This window comes from Citrus sinensis, chromosome 2 (assembly GCF_022201045.2).
Source record: "Citrus sinensis cultivar Valencia sweet orange chromosome 2, DVS_A1.0, whole genome shotgun sequence".
NCBI classification, from domain to species: Eukaryota; Viridiplantae; Streptophyta; class Magnoliopsida; order Sapindales; family Rutaceae; genus Citrus; species Citrus sinensis.
In genome coordinates this window covers 14,155,853-14,180,471 of record NC_068557.1, presented here as the reverse complement: position 1 = coordinate 14,180,471, position 24,619 = coordinate 14,155,853, and the positions used below count along the sequence as shown (strand labels likewise).

The 24,619-nt window shown below is 32.0% G+C and overlaps 2 protein-coding genes across 12 annotated transcripts; both read left to right on the top strand.

Moving 5' to 3' along the window:
- The first annotated feature begins 539 nt into the window (after positions 1-539).
- On the top strand, positions 540-1,801 carry LOC112495839 (protein EPIDERMAL PATTERNING FACTOR 1). The gene is made up of 2 exons (XM_025092688.2): positions 540-1,248; positions 1,348-1,801. The coding sequence occupies exons 1-2, from the start codon at positions 1,152-1,154 to the stop codon at positions 1,632-1,634; spliced, it is 384 nt and encodes a 127-aa protein (XP_024948456.1). The 5' UTR covers positions 540-1,151; the 3' UTR covers positions 1,635-1,801.
- Positions 1,802-5,911: 4,110 nt separating this feature from the next.
- On the top strand, positions 5,912-11,749 carry LOC102624950 (uncharacterized). Of its 11 annotated transcripts, XM_015534341.3 has the most exons (11): positions 6,632-6,773; positions 7,496-7,598; positions 8,465-8,568; positions 8,822-8,890; positions 9,289-9,404; positions 9,809-9,863; positions 10,069-10,189; positions 10,706-10,753; positions 10,864-10,958; positions 11,143-11,171; positions 11,255-11,402. In XM_015534341.3, the coding sequence occupies exons 1-10, from the start codon at positions 6,720-6,722 to the stop codon at positions 11,158-11,160; spliced, it is 783 nt and encodes a 260-aa protein (XP_015389827.1). In that variant the 5' UTR covers positions 6,632-6,719; the 3' UTR covers positions 11,161-11,171; positions 11,255-11,402. The 11 variants fall into 11 exon arrangements, with proteins under 11 accessions (XP_052288023.1, XP_015389825.1, XP_052288031.1 ...); XM_052432063.1 differs by lacking the exons at positions 6,632-6,773; positions 11,143-11,171 and adding an exon at positions 5,912-6,228 and having other exon boundaries at positions 8,469-8,568; positions 11,255-11,749; XM_015534339.3 differs by lacking the exons at positions 6,632-6,773; positions 11,143-11,171 and adding an exon at positions 5,913-6,228 and having other exon boundaries at positions 11,255-11,749.
- Positions 11,750-24,619: the final 12,870 nt, after the last annotated feature.

Genomic DNA, 24,619 nt, shown 5'->3' with positions numbered 1-24,619 from the left:
TATGAATATGAATAGAAATAAATCTTATATTCTTGCCTTGCTTGTCTTCTAAGAAATATTTAGAGCATTTAATTAACTTCTTGTTTGAACCAACTTCTTGCTCCAAATAAATCCTACCCGCCAATTATAGAATCCCGTCACTAATTGACATTAGATTAGGGATTTAATAAATTAAATCCTATTACAAAATTTCAATGAATAGAATTGTAATTTAACTAGACTTGTCATAAGATATCAACTCTATGTATGAATAATGAACTTAAGAGACATGAAGAAAGTTTTAAGCGCCAAGCACAACACCATTAAGGCATGACACTAATAGTAATATAGACCAATAAATTATATATGTTGAGCTAACTTTTTCTAAATTAGGCTCAACATAAGCATGACATAAAACATAAATGATCTTAAATTTTTCAGATCCGACCAGTATAACATTATCCAATTTGAAAGTCAAAAGCCCACCTCCACAATATTTTTATTATTAATTCAAACACAAATTAATATCATCAATGATACTTTATTTACTGAGTTATTAAATCAAGACTACTGGACTAGTCATAAAAGTTCAGATCCTGTACTCTTAACAAAGAAAAGAAAAAACTGGAGGTGGTCCAAGCAAGAATTGTACTTTGGATCAAGTATAGGAAGTAAATATATTAATGGCAGTCACATTAGACCCACCAACGAGCCACATTTATGAATCTGTAAATCAAACTTCAAGCGTACAAAAATAGGAAAAAGGATTTCGAATTACAGACACAAACCTCCGCATTTATGGCTCTATGTACGCTAACCGTAATCTGGGGTCAGAGTTCACGTAAAAAGAAACACTTTAATTCAGTAATTTCTTGAGTAGTATCATCTTTCTTCCATGGAAACCACAAATGGTATGGCACAATGGCTTAGTCCTTGTGAGTTCTTGTGAGCATCTCCTTAATGCATCCACTCTTTCATGTGACCTTCTCTTATCTCCCACACTCTTGCCCTGTGATTTGCTTCAATACATACTCTTCCTCTCTTAGCCGCAACCTTTCTTTATATAACTTTCCCTTTATTGGAAAAATTTTCTCATACTCAAAATTACAAACTCACTGAAAGAGTAAAAAAAAAAAAAAAAGAAGAAGAAATCGAACACAAAGTGATCAAACATGAAGGGCTCTGCTTTGATTGCTGTATTATTCATTGCTCTCATTTTTGTCCCGGCTCTAATATCTGCTAGACACATCGGCTTGAGGCCACACTCCCGTATGCCTCCCGTAACTTGAATATTTCTTTTTGTTTTATGACCCAATTGTGATTTAAGGTTTTTTTAATTTTTATTTTTATTTTTGATCTGATTTACAGATCACGGCCACCACCAACATGCCCCACATTCCAAGTCATTATCAAGAGATGTTAGAGCTGCAAGACCAAAGTTCTATTGGGAAAGAATCCCAATAATGAAGCGAAAAGGCGCAGAGACGCTTCAAATTGCAGGCTCAAGCTTACCCGATTGCTCGCATGCTTGTGGGTCATGCTCTCCATGCAGACTGGTTATGGTTAGCTTTGTATGTGCATCACTTGAAGAAGCTGAGACATGTCCCATGGCTTACAAGTGCATGTGTAACAACAAGTCTTATCCTGTTCCCTGATCTTTGAATTTTTCAGTGTGTGCGGATTCATCTTTTCAACTTCTTGTATACATAGGCTACATGAGGCTATCTAACTAGCTATGTACCATAGTATAGCTAGCTAGTCATCTATTTTTGGTTTAATTAATTTGTTTTCTTCTTGTAAGCTGTAGGCGTGCATGGCTTGTTTTGTGTCATCAAGAGAGTTTCGATTTTGATTCTTATTTTTGCCTTTAAAGCCTAATTAATTTTACCACTAGTATCATGAATCATGATGATTAATTGTATCCACGAAAGCTTAATTAAAATTTACTTCATCATCTGGGCAATGCACAATCCATTTATTGAACACGACTATAATCAAGAAAAGTCCCAGCTAGTAGGAGAGTCAGAGAGATAATTAATTAGAAACATTCAAAAGCGTTAGATCAGTCAACAGTCTTTTCAAATGGTTACATTTTAAACATTATAATTCTCCATACACGGCTAACATAATTTTACAATAAAGGAATTACTTAATATACCATAATCAATTACTTTAATAAAGTAAGGCAGAAGTTAATATATATATATACACTATTTCAATATATGTTACAAGATAAAATATATTGTATTAATTTTTTTTACCTTATATTTCTTATTGTAAAATTAGTCATACCTGCAATTAAGGTTTGACATTATGTGATTTGGTTTAATTTGGTCTAGAATTGAACCAAAACGAAATCAATTAGTTTATAATTTTCTAAACTAAATAAGAACTAAACCGAATCGAACCAAATTAATTCAGTTCAATTCGATTAAGTTCTATGATTTAGTTTGGTTCGAGTTAATTTATACTTTATATTCAATAAAAAATAACATAACAGTAATTTATTATTATACTACAATAATAATTTTATTTACTATTATACTACAATAATAATTTTAAGTCCATAAATTTACAAATAATAAACAATATAATAAAGTCAAATAAATCAATATAATAAAGTCCAACACCAAACAAACTTATATAGTCTAAAATCCACTACAACTTAAAAATCCAATAATAATTAAAACAAGAAAGAAACAAAAAAATACATGGACAATTTATCATCCACATTTACCACTTCTTGATTCATCAATATATTTTTTGTTAGCTATGAGAGTTTATGGTACTTCAAAATATCAATATCCCACATTGCTAAAGAAAGAGAGTATAATGTAGTTTGTAAACTAAATATGATTTGACAACAAGCCCATTAAGAGAAGGTCTATGTAAACAAGTCTTAAGATCGAAAGAGGAGCCCATTTCAGAAAACTCTTAATTGGACACTCTCGTCTAATAACTCACCCACAAGGGGAACCCACCCGTATAGGGGAGTCGCTTGGCTTGACCTATTTTTATGGTTTTACCCTTTGTTTATTTTGTTTATTTAAATTTGAATCCTATTCGAATTAAGATTTGTTTAAATCAAATCTTTATATATTTATAATTAGGATTACAAGAGAAATAGGACTAGGGCTTGTATCTGTATAAGGAGTTGCAGAAAACACACAATTAAAATTCAAAAAAATTAAATGGAGAGTTCTCTTTTTTAGCTGCTTCAATCTTATATTTCTTCATTGTTTAATTTCTTTTATTGTTCAATATTATAGTATTTGGAGTGCATCTTCACAATAGTCGTCATTGAATTCTAGAGATTAAATCCATATTGTTTGTTCTTTTTGTACAGGGAAATCTTTTTTTCAGGCGCATGATTTGGTCTCAAGGATATTATCCTTGACATTATTTCTGGTTCGCTATGAATCTATTTTTGTTTTGTTGATTTGTCAATTTGCAGTCATTATTGCTTATTATGTTTGCTGATTGCTATTTGTCGTGATATGCTCAAATTTTCCAATATCTTCTAATAATATTAGAACTCCACACCAAATTATCAACACACATCCACATCCACAATATTGAGCCAAGTACCAACAATTAAACAACTTAAAATAAAATTATACACCATCACATTAATAATCACTTGTATTAACTAACATAAAATTTATTTTTAAATTTAATTGTTAATAATCACATCTGTATTAAACTTAATTATTAAAGTTAAAAGAGAAAATGACACCTACACCGCAAAAGTAGGGGGAAATGATCATGTAAATCATCAAGTTTTCAAAAACGGAAACCAAGACCTTCTTTTGATTGTAATAACCTTTATAAATAGTGACTAAAGAAATTGACTTTAAAATTTTTAATAAATGCAAATATAATTTAAATAGTTAATTTGTCTAATAGATTGATAATTTTAAATATATTTTAATATTAGTTTTTAAAATGTAAATTATTATAATTATATTAATAATATATTTTTATTTATTATAAAATTTTAAATAAATCTTTGGGTTAAATAGATTCTACAATTAATAAAATATATCTCATGTATTAATAATATTAAAATTGTGTTTATATACTATGAAAAATAATTTAAATTTTTATATATTTATTTTAACATTATGTTTCTATCTATTATAAAATTTAGTTTAATATAATATAAGATTGTTAAGTATTAAAATATTTTTAAAATTTCAAAATTATTTTAAAATGTATATACTATTAGATTTATTTTAATATTATATTTCTATTTATTATAAAATATTGGAGTTCAATTTTTTTGAATTAATAAGAGCGAAAGATATTATAGTCTAAATGGGATCTCGGTATCCCTTATTGAAAACTTGAAGGTTTACATGATTACTTTCCCAAACCTTATAATTGTCATTTTCCAAGTTAAAAATAAAATTTTTTATTTGCGTTGCTTTCACATCATCTGTACTCTTTGTGTTTTTGGGGGTGTTCACGGATCGGATTTTTTGAATTAAATATCAATCCATATTCGATCCACGATTTAACGAATTATAAATTTTCAATCCAAACTAATCCATAGATTAGTGAAATTACATCCAAATTCAATTCCTACGTCCGTGGATTTAACTTAATCCATATCCAACTCACTATTTTACAGATTGGTTTGCTGATTAAAAAATTTTAATTTCTATCAAATCCATGAACTAATTAAATAAAAAAATCTAATTTAAAAATAATTTAACTACCAATCAAATTCGAGAGATTGAATAAGATTTAAATAGACTAATTGCTTAAATAAAGCTAGAGTAATACATTTAAAGTTTTAAAAGATAACAGACCGAAAAGAAAAAATCTCATTTGTTTAGATCAATACATGAAAATTAACTAAAATTATGAATTTAAAACTATACAAAAGTTGAAACTTGAGAGCTTGGATGATCTATTAAAATTTCTAATGCCAACTTATATTTTGTACGTAATTTAATTAATTATTCAATTATTTAATTATTTTTATTTTATATTATTATCAGATAAGATATGATATAATGTTAATGTAATTATATTTTAACTTATTTATTTGTTAATAAATAGTAATGCCACATTTATAATTTTTTTAATTAAGTAATTTTTTTTTGCATATTCATAGATTTTTGTGGATTTACATAAGTAAATCCATATTCAATCCACCGGTGGTGAATTTTTAAATTTCAATACAATCCATTAATTTACAAATCAAATTTTACAAATTAAATTTTTATAAATCAAACAAATTGAGTGGATTATATTAGATTTTGAACACTCCTATTGTCTTTGACATTCATATCATATTGGGCCAAGCTTGGGTTACTCTAGTAGTCTAGTGCGCACAAAGAAGTTTTTGGGTGAAGCCCATATACGATAACGACAACAAAGGACAATGTTGTGTAATAAATGAATTAACTAAAATAACCTTCAGAATTATCTTTTACATTAATTGCATCATTATCAAAATTTGAATAAATAAACTTAAACGAATCAAATTTACTTCTATCTCTATTCCAGTGATTAAAATTATTCTATAGAAGCCTTATGATATAATTCGGATGGTTGTGAAAGTGTTTTAGACCAACCATCAACTTGAGTTTGATAACAATAAATAACTATAATTAATATTTAGAGGGTAAAATTACCAAATCTTTTATAAAAAAAAAATTAAACTTTCAAAAAATAATTAATTTATAGAGACATTATATCCTTTTTGAAAAATTGTAATAAATTATGGATACAAATGTAAGTCATCTGATTTATAATTTTTTTTATAAGATAAAATTATAGTGCAACTATGTACTATATCACAATTACACTCATTCATTAAATTCAATTATAATTATCACTATAATTAGAATTAATAATTGAAAATAACTACAGTATGATACTACAGTTGCGCCGTAATTGTATCCCTTTCTATGATGATGAGACCCGTGAACAACGATGTTGGCAAATTTGTAGGAAAATCTCTGGTTTCCACAGCTTGGAAAAAAGAGACAAAACCGACCCACAAATGACTGCTTCTAAACATCCTCCAAGAAAATATCAATATTGTTTTCTGTTCACAAATCTATCTAAAACAAAAATGCCATTTTTCTTCTTCTTCAACCTTTTTCACTTCGTCTTCTTTGTGTGCCAGTTCTGGTCCCACCACCACCGCCACCACAGTGCCCCACTGGACCCTGCCTATATCCTTACATCATCACCATTAAAACCAATATATGTTTTTCTCTGTAGCCACAAAAGGTACTCTTTTTTTGTTTTCCTTTCCTTTTTAAACAATCGTGTGTCTTTATGTGTTTGTGTTTGTGGGGACGCCATTTTTGTCTTGTTTGTCAATGTCTTCCAGAGCAAAGACACCTTGCATACTTTTTTCAAAATTTTTAGTCTTTTTGACAATGGAAAATTTCCAGAATGTTGGTTTCATGGCGAGGGGGAAAAATAAATATTTAAAGTTTTGCAAAAGAGCCCTTTGATTACGCTGTTAATCTTCAAAAGTTATTTCCTCTTTAGCTTCTGGGTATCTCTGTATTTATCCCATCATTGCATTTCTTGAGAGAGTGGGAAATGGGAATGATGAGAGGTTGAATTATGTGAGGAGAGCCTGAGCAGGTGCAATAATTTGTTTCCTATTTCTTCAATTTTCTTCATCATCATTATTATTCTTCTCTTTTTTGGCTTTTACTTTCGGTTAGAAAAGGGTGAAAAAACTACATGTTTAGTTTTTGGTCCCCCTCATGAGATTAAGGAAGCGTAGACAATGCTTTCCTTCTTGCTCTTCTCTTCACAGAGTAAACCCCAGCCTTCTTTAGAAACTTCTATTCTTATAAGAACTAATGCAGTCTAATTTTGATTGTTTTTGTACATCTTAGAAATGCCCATTGGCTTAAAATATGCCAATTTCTATTATATTTTAGTCTTCAGTATCTTCTAATTGATATTGCTGTGGGTGGCTGCCTGCATTAGAGGAAAAAAAAAGTTTCTTTTCTTTCTGCAGGATGGTAGTTCTAAAGTTGCTTGATTGGTACTATTAAGGGGCTGTTAGTGTCCATTGCCTTTCTTTTTATGTTTATGCCGTCACTTGTCGCATCCTTCTATTGAAATTGATTTGGTGATCGATTTCTATGTTATTACTTGATGTTATCTGCTTCTATGCAAACTGGGGTTTCATTGTATAGAATGCGGCTCTTGTGAGAGTTTATTATTGTCGTGTGTCATGTTAACAAGAATTATACTTGTTATTTGTTAGATTCTAAATTGTTTATACTCTTTTTGAAGTTCTCAGGTCATTGCAAGGATAACATTCCTACACTTTTGCTTTAAACTATTGCATTTGTTTTCTTTCTTTGTTTCCAATTTGTTTTTTTTTTTTTGGGAAGCTAGCTGGATAGGTTAATTGTCAATTTGCTGGAAAAGATCTGCATACAGTTTTGGCAGTTCGGTACTCTGTGTTTATTCACCTCTGTTATGCAAATACTTGATACTAAAAGGTGCTTTCAAAATTAAAATGTAGGTTGATGAGGATGAAATCTATTGGAGACAGAAGAAGGATGATGAGGAGTTGGAATGGTCACAGAATTCCAGTCATGTAATTTCTCAGTTGGCTCAATGTTTCAGTAAGTACAGGTTCCTAACACCCATCTCCGCATTTCCTGTTGAGATGTTTGTTTCCTTCAAAATTTAGGATTTTTTTTTTCTTAATTTTCCTTCTATAGCGCCTTCTAAGGTAGCTTAATTACATCCAACTTTTTATTGCCAAATCTATTTTTGTTGATTCAAGTATATCAAGATCAGAGGCATCAATATATTTCTGCCCTTGTATCCCTGTGACATGAACATCAGTACATTACTTAACCCCTGGGAATATGGTGCATTATTCCAATGTAACATGGAGTACTGTTGTTCTTATACGTTATTATTTCTTGGGAAGCCACTGAGATGCCATTAGACTAACTGCTTCTTTAATATTAAGCTGAAACATCTCAACAGATGTTACTATTTAGAAGTGACTTAACAAAGCCATATGTCAATTGTGCACCAATTCAGCTTACCAAAATATCCATTAGATCAGCATGTTGTGATCATTTCTTGATATTGAGTTTCAAGTTAATGAAAGACTTAGTGTAACTTTTCAACATTATTTCAACTTTCTAATTATATCATTAATGTTCTTGATGATATTATATAAAACCTAATATTTCCTTTCTACTGAAGGTTCTTACATTTTCTTTTATTTTTATCGTGTCTTACTTTCAATTGTTTTGACAGTCGCTCTAAGGCTCCTGTCTTGCAGTGTGTAGGGTCGGGAACAAACTTTTGAGATCATAGTGATAAACTATTTTAAACGTGAATGTACTGAGTTCAAAGCTGCACCAGCGAATTTCTTTTTTAACCTTTTAAAGTTTCAATTAAAGATGACTGAACTGAATTATTACCTTTATGTCATATATCATCTCACTTATCAGTTTTTTTTTGTTTGTAGCTAGTGCTATGGTTGGACCACGAGCATGGATAGGAGGGCTGTTTAACCGCTCAGCAAATAGACGTAATGAGAGGTTTCATGATTATCATTTGACTCCTCCTCAGGTAAGATAGAATTTTGATCAAGGAGTCAATGTAGTCAGACAAGTTTGTGTGGAAGTCAGGCTTAGTTGATTAAAAGTTGAATCCTTCGTCTGTCTTTTGAGGTGGCAGTCTCTTTCTCATGGCATCACTCTGTAGAATTAATGGATTTTTTGTTTAGGTCAAAATTTTTTCTAGGAAGATTGTTGCTATGATGTGTTTTAGTGGTTTCATTTTCCACGCTGTTATTACAATTTGTAGTTAAACTTCTTACCAGGAAGAGAGACTTCAAAGACTTCAAGAAAGATTACAAACTCCTTTTGACGAGAGTCGCCCTGATCATCAAGTAGTTTCTTTTTTCCTGTGAGATTTATTGTTTTTTAATTGAATGAAAGTACAAATGCATTAATTAGACTTAATTATATATTGACAATATGTTCTTTTTATCAATCCATCAACAAGACACTCTACCTTTTCTGGTCTCACTCTTTGTGAAGTACTTTATTATGAGTAAAATAGGGTATATGGTTTTAAATCTCTGCTTCCAAATGCATGATCTGGTTTGTGGTTCCCAGTCATGAGAGATAGACTGCACATTTGCCTAATCTCCAGTCTATATATATTTTGTTTTCTTGTGCAATTTCTTGAGAGGATATTCTTTGTTGTAAGTTCCAGCATTTATCTTGTTAAGAATTGCTTTTATGCCTATTAAAAGTCAATGTTTTTGGCCTTTTTCATTGACAGGCAGCTCTTAGAGATTTGTGGCGCTTTGCCTTTCCAAATGTTGTTCTAAATGGCATGATCTCTGAGCAATGGAAAGACATGGGGTGGCAAGGTCCTAATCCATCAACTGACTTCAGGTACCATTCTTCTTAATATAAAGAGATTTTATATACAATGGGTTGAGAATCATGAGAGGAGCAAGTGTTCTACCATTGAGGTTTTAGTCATGGATTTTCTCTAATCATCCTTCTTAATGTAAAAATAAGAATAGAATATACACTTGTGGGGCTAGTTTGAAACTGCATATGGGAAACAGTAAGTTCATTGTAATGCTCTATTTTAGTACTCTGAGAAAGTAATATAGTACCATGTGTTTTGCATATGCTACTGAACATGAAAATCGATAGACTTTGTTTCTGCGGACTTTAATTATGGTTACTTTTTATGCCATACAAGTACACACGGTATAAAAACATCATTGGTTTCTTAAGAAGCCAAAAATCTCAATCACTTGAAAACTGATCTGAACTTCTTTCCTTAGGGGTTGCGGATTTATTTCTCTTGAAAACTTGCTTTTCCTTGCCAAGAATTATCCGGTATGTCCTTTCTATTGTTCGGGTTCTGTTACCAATTACATCAGCTTTCTTCATTTTCTTCCTCTCTTTTTCTTTTTCTTTTAATTTCCCCAGCCTTTTGAGCATCATTTCAATCTCTTTTAAGTTTTCTGTATATCCAAATCTGTGTTAAAAAGAAAAAAAACTGGTTGTACATTTTTCTAACTGTATAAACATTTAAATGAAGGCATCTTTTCAGAGGTTGTTATTCAAGCAAGGGGGAAATCGAGCGACTTGGGAGTATCCATTTGCTGTTGCTGGCATTAATGTGTCATTTATGTTGATTAAGATGTTGGATTTATTCTCAGGTTTGTAGACATGTTCATTAGTGTTTGATACCATGTTCAGCTGTTTAGCACCTCAGAATTTTAAGAGGGAAAACTCACCAGTAAGGTGTTTGGGGTAATAAGTGAAATTCTGATCATTCCGTATTATTTGCCAATGTTTGATAGATTGTATTGTGCATCCATAACATTAAGTGATTCCCATTTTTCCCCTCTCTCTCCCTCCAAATAATTTTTTGAGGAAATCATGTTGCAATTTTATAGATGAATTTTTTTTTGTTACTTTCTTTTTTCTGCCATCCAAGCTTATTTAATGTCTCCCTTTCACATTGTATAAAAACTTTGGAAACACTTAACTGAGAAATTAGCTGTCTATCTAAATGTTTTATCAATCTTATTGCCACGTAAAAATATTTTTTTACAGCCTGCAACAATAAAGATGCTTCGAGTCTTTTGCTTTCCCTGGCTACTGATAAATACTTTTAGTTTGAAAATTATCAAGTGTCCTCTAATATTTTTTTTCTTCATCTTTCTTTGCAGAAAAACCACGATGTCTCCCGGGAATGAATTTTGTTAGAATTTTAGGAGGTAATAGGATTACAGCTCTAAATACTTTATGCTCTAGTATTTCTCAATTTCCTGTTTCAATTTTCATTCTTCTTAGTTGTTTCTCATGATCTGATTATTCCTAATTGTAGAAGATGAAGCCGCCTTTGATGTACTATACTGTGTAGCTTTTGAAATGATGGACGCTCAGTGGCTTGCGATGCATGCTTCTTATATGGAATTTAATGTAATCTCTCCCTCTCTCCCTTTCTCTCTCTCATTAAGTATATAAAGTTTTATCAAGTTTTCAAAGTTCGAGGTCATGCTTCTTCCTTCTGTTAAAAAATTATTATCCTTTTAATATTAATTCTGTCTTTTTTTTTATCTACTTTAACGTGTTAATGAGATCACCTAATGGCATTATTTGACAGGATGATACTGAAAAATGAGATATGCCGGCGTATGTTGCGTTAGCTGGCAGGTTTTTTTTTTTTTTGTGTGAAAAATCCAATTACTAGTCTCAACAATTTTCTATTCTTTCAGGAGGTTCTAAAAGTAACCCGGCGACAATTGGAGAGAGAACTTTCTTTGGAAGATATTGACCGAATACAAGATTTACCAGCATACAACCTAGTGTACCAGGCCCAAAAAGTTACTCTCGATAATTTTAGAAGGGATCTGAATTATGAAGATAGGCTGAATTATGAAGATAGGGACCACTTTTGAGGCTTATTTGAATACCCGGAGGAACTAAATTGCTCACATCATATTTCTGAGGCTTTAAATCTAAGAATTGTAGTTGTACAGTACTCTGAACCCTACACAAGATAACAATATTTATATTGTTGTTATTGAACCCTGTAAACTCCAGACAAACTGTAGGTAGATCATCAGATTACAAAGATTCAATTCTTCTAATCAGTCATTAATAGTGTTGGGTTTCAGAGGTCTCTAGCAACCAATCCCCAAGAGGAGACATCAATTAGTGGTTCCAAAACGGTATTTCCCTTCTAAGTTAAATTCTATAGAGTTCAAATATAGATTTGCAGTGGGGACCTAAGTGAGTATGATGCTAGAAACAAACCAATCACAAAAATCTGCTCCAAATATGAATTTACATTTGGTTTTCTAGGTAGCTAGTAATTTTCAGGCCTTCTTTTTGTTTTTTCAATTTTATAGTTATCAATTCCAGTGCTTGATCCTCATACAATTTTGAGCCAACATGGACTCATTTTCTGAATTCTGATTGTACTTTCAGCCAACGCTTGTACGCTCGAAGCTAGATTTCATCACTGGAAAAGGTCATCAATCCTGTTAGAAAGAAAGTTTGTCACAGTACCATTGAATTGAAGCTATGACTATGTTGTAGCATATCTATGGTAGAGCATGAATTTCAGCCACACACGTAAAGTGATCAATAGTAAAAAATTTATTATAACTTTGATCGTGTGGTTATGAAGGAGTGTTTTACCTTAGAGCAATTCCAACATAGCCAAAGAATTGAATATGCTTTTAATATAAATAAATTTAATAAAAATAATGATATAACTCCAAACCCTCGTGCAAACAAAGTCTAAATAATATTTTCATTATCTGTTTTTATTTTTAACCAATCCCTTTATACCATGTAAATTGACGACTGACGATTTAGTTCATATACAAAATGTTTGTACAACTGTTTGCAATTCTAACCACAATATGGCAACTCAAATTAATGGTAACATATTCATGCTTTGCAGATCCCTTAATCCCTTATTGTTTGCTGAAATGTATTTTACAATATGACGTGCAACTCAAATTAATGGTAACAATCTAACGAATGAAGGTGTATACATCATAAGCACTCAAGATTTGTTATTGATTAGTTCCAAGTATACATAATGATAGTAACTTAGGTCTCTAATGCTTCTTATTAATTTTGGTCACTTGGGTTTTTGTTTTTAATTACCCATTACATCCCCGATGATAAAATAATAATAGAAAAATGCCCTTTTTGAATTATTTTAGTATAATACTTTTGTAGCCAATATAATATGTTGTGTTTGTCAAATTGTAGGAAAGATATTGTATGTTTAGAAGTCACATTTTTAAGGTTATTAATTCAAAGACATATTGGTATTCAAGTAGATTTTTTTTTAAACTAGTCACCTAAGTATGAATCTTGAAGAAGGTAGGAGCTTTAAGGAATAATTTGAGATTTGTCCATCCCTACCTTTTTTTTTTGTTAAATGTTATTCACTTTGTGATATCTCTACATCACTTTTGTTTTGTCATATGTACATTTAATCACAATAAAAGTTTGACAAATTCTCTACACCACCTTTATTTCTAAACTTATATTAATCAACTACTTTGACATTAAAAATTTAAATAAAATGATTATTTTACTCCTAAATGAATTAAAAGACTATTTTATCTTATAAAATCTTTAAAAATAAAAACATTGTAATTACAAGAAACCTCTAAATTTAATAAAACAAATAAATCTCAAAATCCAATATGTTAATTTTTGTAATTATAATTTTTTTTAATATTCAAAATTGGTTTAGACTATTATTATTTTGGTGATTAATTTAAACAATGAAAATCGTTTGATAATTATGATTGTATGATTGATAATTTTTTATTATTTTGAGATACCTCTAAAAAAAAGACAAATACTTGAGATGAGTATTATACATTTTTTTAGGTCAAAATTGAAATGCAAGTTACACAACCCAAGAGGGGGGTGAATTGGGTTTTTAAAAATTATGCAATACAATTCGCACAACAAATTAATCTAACGCCTTAATGGAATAGAAAACAATAAATTCAAACAAGCATAAAAATAAAAGAGTAAGGGAAGAGAAAAACAAATACATGGATTTTTACGTGGTTCGGCAATCCCCGCCTACGTCCACGCCTCCAAGCCAACCAAGCTCGAGGATTTCACTATTTAAGCCACCCAAGGCTTCAAATTCTTACAATTGACTTCCAATGTGTTAATGAACCTTTACAATCAAGAGATTATCTCCCCAATCTCTTTACCCCAAGTGTTTATCATACTTATACACTCACAATTTGATAAGTAATGAAAATTACAACAAAAACTCTCTTTAAGAGTGGATATGCAAATAATAGCTCAACAATGATTCAATCAATGATGATTTGCATTTTGGAAGCTCAATATATGTTATATGATCTTATATTTGCTTGCATTAGTTCTTTGAATGAAGTTTGAGTTGAGTTTTTATAGTTAAAGCCCGAAAACTAGTCGTTATAGGCAAATTCCCGCGCCCAAGCAGTTAGCCGCTTGATTTATTCGGCTAGCCGCTCAGGAACAGTGATATTACCGTTATTTTTGAATTTTGCTACAGTAACATTGTTCACTAACATTATACTTTGGCCCAAAACTTTTTATAATTATACTACGACCTAAAAAGTCATAAAACTTTGTAAATAGGTCCAATTTCAGAATTTCTTATGAATAATTGTCTTTCCAAAACCTTCTGAAATTACGATATAGCCCTAAAGATATTATTATTTCATAAAAAGATCCTTTTCAACATAATATCCATATTTTTTAAAGTTCTCAAAACCTTTCAATTTAGTCCAAAATATTCATAAATTATAGTATGGCCCAAAATATTTTAAATGTTTGTAAAAACGTCCAACTCTGAAATTTAATATTAATAATACTTATTAAAATCAAAGATTTCATAACTTAGCATTTAAGTCCAAATTACTCAAATCCACAAAATACTTTACTTTATAAAAATAAAACCTTTTAGTTTATGAAAAGTATTTAATTGAATTAATCTCTTGAGCTTCTCAAATGCTAAATCATGCATCAATTAAATCATACCGGCTTTACAAGAATTTATCGCACTAATTTATTCGTTGAGCTCTAAACTATATTCTTGATGTCGCCGTTGTCCGTTGAGTGTCTTCAATCTTTTCACTTGATTCACTTGCATAAATATTATCCTTAAAAAACTAGTGAAAATGTGAAATACAATATTTATTAAATTACTTAATACACATGTTTGTTATCATCAAAATTACATTATGTGTAGCCCTTTAGGCTAACAAAAATGATTATAAAAATCAATAATATTTTCAATTAATTAAATGGTGTTCAAACACCCAATGTTTCAATAATATTTTATCAATTACTTAAACAGTTATTATAATTTTTTTATTTTTCAAAAAATTTTAGCATAAAATGGTTTTTTAATTAATGTAAAGGTAAAATAGTTATTTTATTTAAATTTTTAGTATCAAAGTGTTTGACACCCCTCATAAGACTGTATTAAGAGCTTGCATTGTATTAAGAGTAATTATCCATGGCCCACCCGCTTTTTCTATTTTTTTCAAAAATACACAAATCTTTTTTTTTTCGCAGCACTCCACCTAAAGTTATCGAGGGTAAAATTGTCATTTCACAACGACATTGTTTGAAGACAAAAGTGGATAGGTGCAAAACAGTATAACTTTACGTGGAGTTCAGTAAAAAAAAAAATTAAGAATTGTGTATTTTTCAAAAAATGAGAAAAAAATAGGTGGTCGGTGGATAATTGCCCTTTTATATTTGGTGGTAAAAAAATCATTTACACAATATTCTGTTAGTTTTCTTAACAGTTATAAGACGGAAGTGGACAGGTGCAAAATAATATAATTTCGAGTGGAGTTCAGCAAAAAAAATTAAGAATTGTGTATTTTTGAAAAAGTGTAAAAAAATAGGTGGTCATTGAATAATTGCCCTTATATTAATATAATACTATATCATGTTTGAGGTTCATCACGTATTGTATTTCACCACATTATAATGTGGCTACACGTATAAACTAAACTTGTGGGAGGAGTAGTTCGGCTATTGCGGGTTTCTTACTGTTCATCTAAATAAAATCGAAAGAAAACTAAAAAAACAATGATTCACTACCAACACCCGATCTCTCCATTACTGTCGATCTCTGTTCACCAACAAAAATGATCGGCCAGCTTTGCTTCATCACCACTATGGTAGCTTGCTTTGCCTCGAGACACCCAACTCCACCACCATCCTGTCACATGAACCATAGCTCCACCACCTGCGCCATCCGACACTACAGCCCATCAACTACTGTGTAAGGACACTGGTCCACCATCGTCTTTCTTCTTCTTCTTCTTCACTAATTGGATCTTTAAGCTGCATGTTTGATTATGTATTTATTTTTTATTCTAAATTAGGGTTAACTTAAAATTTGGGGGTTTTATTGAATTGCTTCAACCTTGAATGAATTTTTGAATTTTCTACTAGTTTTTTATTTTTGAATTTTTTGGTTTTGTTAGTGATTAGCTTTAGTTAATTCCTAAATATTTTGGTGTTAATTGTGTTTGTTGTGTTTAAGCAGTCTATTTGTAGCGTATTAGCTATGTTTGCTGTTTGGAATGTGTGTGTCTGCAATTTTGTGTGCGCTCAGTGTGTGCGTGTGTGCGCGCGCTATGTGTACGGTGTGTGTGTGTGTGTGCAGTGTGTGCAGTGTGTGTGTATTGTGTAAGCAGTGTGTGTCTCTGTGTGCATTCCAGTGTGTGTGTGTGTGTGCAGCGTTAACATTACAATGTATTGAAACATTGTCCTTAATATTGCGAAAATTTAACTTTGTACAAATTTATCAAATGGCCTACTAGTTCTATTTTTTTTTTCAATTTACATCTTGTTTTAGATATGGACATGAAAAACAAATTTTCTTTCTTCATGTGGCAAATGAAATTGAGATTCATGTTTATGATCATGTATTTTTTATTAATGATGTTGATCTAAAGGCATGTTGAAAGAAAAATAATTTGTAGTTGTGCACTTCAATCAATGCTACGCGATTACAGTACTTAGATAGCATTATAGGCAATAATGATATATAATGTGTAAATCAACTAAGAATGGATAAGACATTTGGCCTATTATGTGAGCTGCTTTGATCGAATGGGAGGCCTAAAGGCTAATGGTTCAATGATGAATAAAGAATGAGTTTGCATGTTCCTACACAATTTGTCTCATTATGTTAAGAATCACACAATTGGCAGTAGGTGTTTTATATTTGGTGAGACTATTAGTAGATATTTCAACACAATATTAAATAGGGTGTTATGGTTACACAATGTCTTACTATGAGCACCAAAACTTGTACCAGAGAATTCCACTGATGAGAGATAGAAGTGGTTCAAGGCATATTGTTAATTACTTAATTTTTATTATTGCTACGGATAATTTAATGCTAATTAAATATTCATTTGCTTTATGTATGTAGAATTGTTTGGATTGGATGGAACTTATATTACAATCTGTGTGCTAGAAAATAATAAGCCAAGATATCGAACAAGAAAGGGTGAGATTGCTACTAATGATAGTATATTCATAAGATATGAAATTCATCTTTGTGATGCCTGGATGGGAAGGTTCTGCCTCTAACTTAAGAATTCTTCGTGATGCATTAAATAAATCGACTAGTTTAAAAGTTCCTACAGACATTATTCAAATTCTAAAAAATTAATTTAATCAAATTACATATTAAAAAATTATATTAATGCTTATGTGAAATAAATAGGTTACTACAATCTTGTGGATGCCGGATATACAAATGCTAAAAGATTCCTTGTATCATATAGGGAAACGAGATATCACTTATCAGGATGGAGAGATGGGTGTGCTCCTCGCAATTAAGATATTTTTTTTAACATGAAACATTCATCAGTTAGAAATGTAATTGAGTGATGTTTTAGGTTGCTCAAAATGCAATGGGTCATTCTTTGAAGTTCTTCATTTTATACAATTAAAATCCAATGTTGCATTAACACTGCATTTTTATTGCATAATCTGATTAGGAGAAAAATGTCAGTGGATCTAATAGAGCACAAATTAGTTGACATTTCTAATAACGAAGTAGAAGATAATGATAATATAAGTAGTCTTGAAGCTTCAAACCAGTGGATTAGCTAGAGAAATGATTTAGCTACTGTTATGTATAATAATTGGCTTGGAAATTAGGACTCAAGGCTGTACTTTTCTTAATATATAGATGTTATTAGGATAATACCAAAGGTTGTACTTTTGTTTACATATAGATGTCATTAGGATAACATTCGAGGCTACACTTTTGTTAATATGTAGATATCATTAGGAAAGCAAATGAGATTGTACTTTTGTTAATATGTAGATGTCATTAGGAATGCATTTGAGATTGGATTTTTGTTAATATGAAGATGTCATTAGAAAAGCATATGAGATTGTACTTTTGTTAATATGTAGATGTTGTTGAGTGTTAGAAATGTATATTTATAAAGGAGAAAATCATCATTTTACATTTCAAGTCTTACTAACAACCCTTACTTTTATGCATTTAACCTTCTTGTAATTTAATTGCGTGTATTTTATTTTAATTAAGTATTTTATGTATTTTAGGGGCATTATAGTCATTTCACAATAAAGGAGAGATCAGATGGCAAAACGGACATCACTTTTGAACTTAGGACGGTCGAAAACCCTAGGAGGAGCATAAAAGGAAAAATGGTACTATTCACATGTACGGTACTATTCACGTGTACGGTATTGTCTACGTTACTGTTCACGATACTGTTCACATAGACAGATCGATGACGTAGCATTGACCAATGATGTGGCATTGACTGTGAGGTGTCACAATCTTGTTGGACTAAAATTCTTATGTACTGTTGATGGTGACGTGGCAGCATATCAGTGGATGAAAAATCTCGCGTACGGTGCATGCATCACACAGAATTATTTTCAACCAAACCGTGTTACTGTTCAACCCGGGTGAAACCGTGTTACTGTTCATCCACTTGGTCAAACCGCATACTGTTGACTGATGACGTGGCGCAATCCTGAGCATCCAAACTATTTTTAATTTGATGGCCATGATTTACTCCATGTATTTATAAAAATGGGCCTTCCCCCCTTAATTTGATATCTCTGAATCAATTTTTGGACTCCATTTTCTGTAATTCCCTCTCCATCTTGTATTTTCTACGTATTTTAGTAAATTTTCATTTTGTCCCTAGTTCAATTATGAGTAGCTAATTTTCTCTCAAGCTTGGGTTGAAGGTGAAGTCTCAACATGTGTCATGGGCTTTATTTGGTAAATTTACTTTCTCTTCCCCTCTAATTTTTGTGGATGTTTTGACTTCTCGTTGACAAATAATACTAATCTTGTCTAGTACCGCCTTGGTTTCACCGGCCCCCTAACTAATCATATTTGTAATTCACTTTATTGGTTTCAGGAAACTAGGAAAATAAGTGAATGAAGCGTCAAGCTGCAGTTAAGGACAGGAGAGTTCGTGTCAGCTGTGAAGATTGGATCTGTTTGATTATCTTTTAATAATGAGACTTTAGTTTTGAATGACTGTCTTTATTTTCCAGACATTAAGAGGAATTTAATTTCAGTAGCTTATTTGTTAAAGCAAGGGTACACTGTAAATTTTGGATCATCTGTTTCTATTTTCATAATAAGAGACTTATTTGTTCTAGTACATTGGAAGATAATTTATATCACTTAAGTCCAATGATCCATTCTATGCATGACACAATGATCAATAATGATGAGCATACATATTTATCTAAGAAAAGAAATATTTCTTCCAACCAATGTTACCTCTGGCATTTACGCTTGGGTCATATAAATCAAAATAAGATACAGAGAATGATCAAAGATGGGCTCTTGGGTCCATTAGAAAATGAATCATTGCCACTCTGTGAATCTTGTTTAGAAGGAAAAATGTCCAAAAGGCCATTCTCGGCCAAAGGAATACGTGCAACAGTACCACTTGAATTGGTACATATAGATGTATGTGGACCAACCAATGTACAAGCTCGAGGAGGTTATGAGTATTTCATCACTTTCACTGATGATTACTCGAGATACGGTTATGTTTATCTGATGCGTCACAAGTCTGAAGCTCTTGAGAAATTCAAAGAGTATAGGGCTAAGACAGAAAAGCAATTAGATAAGAACATAAAGAAACTTTGATCTGATCGAGGTGGTGAATTTCTCTCAAGAGATTTCAAAGAGTATCTGGTTGAAAATGGGATTATATCTCAGTTGACTGCCCTGGGAACACCACAACAAAATGGGGTAGCTGAAAGAAGAAATAGAACTGTTTTGGATATAGTGAGATCTATGCTTCGTTATTCGTCATTACCAATTTTTTTTTGGGGACTAGCACTGGAAACTGCAGTTTACCTCTTGAATTTAGTTCTATCTAAGTCAGTGCTTAAAACCCCAATAGAATTATGGTCAGGTCGCAAACCAAGTTTACGACATGTCCGTATTTGGGGATCACCAGCACATGTAATGAAACCAAAGGCAGACAAAATAGATTCACGTTCTGAGGTTTGTATGTTTGTGGGGTATCCTAAAGGAACAAGGGGAGGTTTATTTTATAGTCCTCAAGATAGGAAAGTGATCGTGAGCACACATTTCACTTCCCTCGAGGAAGACTATATGAATAATTTCAAACCTAAGAGTAAAGTAATACTTGAAGAACTGTTAGGTGATTAGGTTGATGCTCAACTTTCAACGCCTGTTACAGAACAGGAAGAACAGCAACAACCGGATGATCAACACAGGATTATCCCTGAACAACCATCACTTTTAGAACCTCGTCGTAGTGGGAGGGTAACTAAGTTACCTGCTAGATACATGCTTTTGGGAAAAACCTATACGGCTATCTCAGATGAACATGTACAAGATCTCACTAGTCACAACGAAACTCTAATAGATAGAGATGTTGAATTTTGGAAAAAGGCCATGAATCAAGAAATGGAATCTATGTATTCCAATAAAGTCTGGGAACTTGTAGAGGCACCAAATGGGTTAAAACCTATAGGGTGCAAGTGGATCTACAAGAGAAAAAAAGGAGTAGACGGAAGGGTGGAAACATTTAAAGCAAGATTAGTAGCCAAAAGATTTACTCAGAAAGAGAGAATCGATTATGAGGAAACATTTTCTCCGATTGCTATGCTTAAATCTATCAGGATTTTGCTCTCCATTGTTGTAGTGCTAGATTATGAAATTTGGCAAATGGATGTCAAGACTGTCTTTCTTAAAGGGCATCTTGAAGAAAACATCTACATGTAGCAACCAGATGGATTTATACAAAAAGGCAAAAAACACATGGTATGTAAGTTGCAGAGATCCATTTATGGATTGAAGCAAGCATCCTGGTCATGGAACATCAAATTTGATCAAGCGATTAAATCGTTTGGATTCATTCAGAACATTGATGAATCATGTGTGTACAAGAAAATTCAAGAAAAAACTGTAGCCTTCCTAATTCTTTATGTAGACGATATTCTCCTAATTAGAAACGATATAGGAGTATTGACTACAATAAAGAGTTGGTTAGCAAAACAATTTGATATGAAAGACCTGGGAGAAGCAAGTTATATTCTTGGTATCAAGTTACTACGAGACCGGAAGAATAAAACTTTAGCCGTGTCTCAAGCGGTCTATATCGATAAGATATTGGCTAGATTTAACATAGAAAATTCCAAGACTGGTTTATTACCATTCAGACATGGAATTACATTATCTAAGGATCAATCACCTAAAACATCTAAAGAGATAGAGAGAATGAGACAAGTTCCCTATGCAGAAGCTGTAGGAAGTCTCATGTATGCCATGCTTTGTGTTGTGCAAATTTTATTGAACTCACAAGTGCACGAATCTATTGTAGAATAGATTAATGGTGACGAGTGTCGATCCCACGAGGAGGTGGATTTTAATTATATGTAGAATTAATTTTGTATGAGGGTGGTTGGATTTGTGGTGAAAGTGACTTAGATTATCCTAAAATTGGAATTAAAATGGAGAGAATAAATTGAAGAGAAATCTATTGAAATGACGTACTTGGGTATCTGGATCCGTATCAACATGCACCATGGGTTAAATATTTCTTATTAATGCCAATTAAATCATGAGGGGGGAATCCACACCTCATGAACCACACTCTAATCAATATGGTGCTAAGGGCTTATCGTGCCAAATAATAATAACCTTGTACTAGGGAGCCGGTGAAACCAGGGCGGTATCTAGACAAGCTTATTATTATTTGTCGACGAGAAGTCAAAATATCCACAAAAACTAGAGGGGAAGAGAAAATAAATTTACCAAATAAAGCCCATGACACATGTTGAGACTTCACCTTCAACCCAAACTTGAAAGAAAATTAGCTACTCATAATTGAACTAGAGGCAAAATAGAAATTTATTAAAATACGTAGAAAATACAAGATGGAGAAGGAATTACAGAAAATAGAGTCCAAAAATGGATTCAGAGATATCAAATTAGGGGGGGAGGGCCCTCTTTTTATAGATACATTGAGTAAATCATGGCCATCGGATCGAAAATATTTCGGACGCTCAGGATTGCGCCACTTCATCAGTCAACAGTATGCGGTTTGACCACGCGGTGAACAGTAACACGGTTTGACCCGGCTTGAACAGTGACGCGGTTTGGTTGAAAATAATCCTACGTAATACTTGTACCGTACGTGAGACTTTTGGTCCACTGATATGCTGCCACGTCATCAATCAACAGTGTATAAGAATTTTAGTCCAACAGGATCGTGACACCTCATCAGTCAATGCCACATCATCGGTCAATGCCACATCATCGATCCATCTATGTGAACAATGTCGTGAACAGTAACGTAGACGGTACCGTACATGTGAATAGTACTATTTTTTCTTTTATGCTCCTCCTAAGGTTTTCGACCGTCCTGAGTTCAAAAGTGATGTCCGTTTTGCAGTCTAATCTCTTGTTCATTGTGAAATGACTATGATTCTCCTAAAATACATAAAATACTTAATTATAATACAACACACATAATTAAATGACAAGAAGTTTAAATACATAAAAGTAAGGGTGTTAATAAAACTTGAAGTGTAAAATGACGATTTTCTCCTTTATAAATATATATTTTCTAACACTCAACACTTTGCACTAGGCCAGACATCTGTTTTGCGGTAGGGATGATTAGTAGATATCAATCTAATCCTGGACCTGAACACTGGACTGCGGTCAAGCATATAATGAAGTATTTTAAAAAGAACTAAAAATTATATGCTTGTGTATTCTGGTGATGAACTCATTCCAGTGGGTTATACTGATTCTGACTTTATGTCAGATAAGGATTCCAGAAAATCAACTTCCGGCTATGTGTTTATATTGGAAAGTTGAGCTATTAGTTGGAGGAGTGTAAAACAATCTTGTATCGCAGACTCCACAACTGAAGCTGAATATGTGGCTGCATCCGAAGCTGCAAAAGAAGCTGTATGGCTCCTCAAGTTCCTACAAGATCTTGAGGTGGTACCTGCTGTAACTGCACCCTTTCAACTATTTTGCGATAATAGTGGCGCAGTAGCTCAATCTAAGGAACCAAGGAACCACAAGAAAAAAAAACATATTGAAAGGAAGTATCATCTTATAAGGGATATAGTGCAGAGAGGTGATGTGGAGGTTGCTCAGATTGCGTCACAACAAAACTTGGCAGATCCTTTTACTAAGGCCAAACCTGGGAAACCTTTTAACTTGCACTTAGAATCCATGGGCATGCGTGAGATGCCAAATATGCTTTGAGAGCTAGTGGGAGATTGTTGGGAAAATATGCTCTTTAAAAGCATATGTGTTTATTTAATTGTAATAAACATTTTTTCTGATTAATAAAATTAATGAGGTATTTTATTCAAATATCTTAATTACATTAATATTTTGATCAAAGTCCATTTAATCATATTATATGTATTTATGTGATCACCATGTGGATTCACAGAAGACATAAATATAAGTTATCTTATGATTAAATAAATTTAGTTCGCAGTTGATAAATAAAGTTGGGCACTTTATTTAGGTATAGACTGTAATGAATTCATTGAATGATTTGTCTTAATCATATATGAATTTATTGATGTAGTACGACTACATTGAACTGGATCACATATGAGATTTAATTAACTTTGTAATAACTATCAGACTTATTAAATTTCATAGGCATTGATTTTACTGTAATCTTAATCTTGAGTTAATTATGATTTCATTATTGTAATTGTTATTCCATTTGAGTTACCAATGGGCACGATACATACTTGTGGTCAAGATTATCCGGTATCTTGGTGGGAGCAATTATGAGTATTGGAGTTATGGATTAACAATGTAGAATTTGTACAACACATCTCTTGATGGGTTTTCGGCACTTGATCATAGAATTCTCTGGCCAGAGTGTGTCAACATATTTAGTATGTTGAAAATGATCATTAGAGAAAACCAGTAAGTATTAAGGAATAAGATGTAATTAAATTGATTGGACAATTGAGATATCAATTTAATTAATGATGTGGTACAAAGGATTGTGCAGTAAAGAAATCAATGTGGCTTGGGACGAATTATTATTCGAGCATACAATTACGGAGGTCAATTCCAATCTTTTAGTGGAGTGGATTTGGAATTAAATAATTAGGCTATTTTAATTACAGGCCTAATTGTTATAGCCACTATTGTATGTTCCTAAATAATCCCCGAGTTAGCTCATTTAATTGAGTGCACCACTGCTGGATTAATAAGCAAGATAACTAGCTATTTGGGTCAAAAGCCTACATATATCATTTAGTGGGAGGCTCCATTTAATTAGCTTGTGTGTAAGGGGCCTTATGTTATTTTACAAGGTGGGTTCCCTATAGAAAAAGCAAATAACGTGAGTTTTGATTTTGATTATTTGGAGCCTAGGGTTTTCACTAAAGAGAGATATAAAAGGCTTATTTTCTCTAAAGAAAGAGAGCAGCCACTTTATATAGATCAGAGAAAAAGATTTTTCTCTTAATTGTTGTGAGAAAAATTTTCTCGTGCTAGTTGCTTTGGTAGTAATATAGGCACCCACACG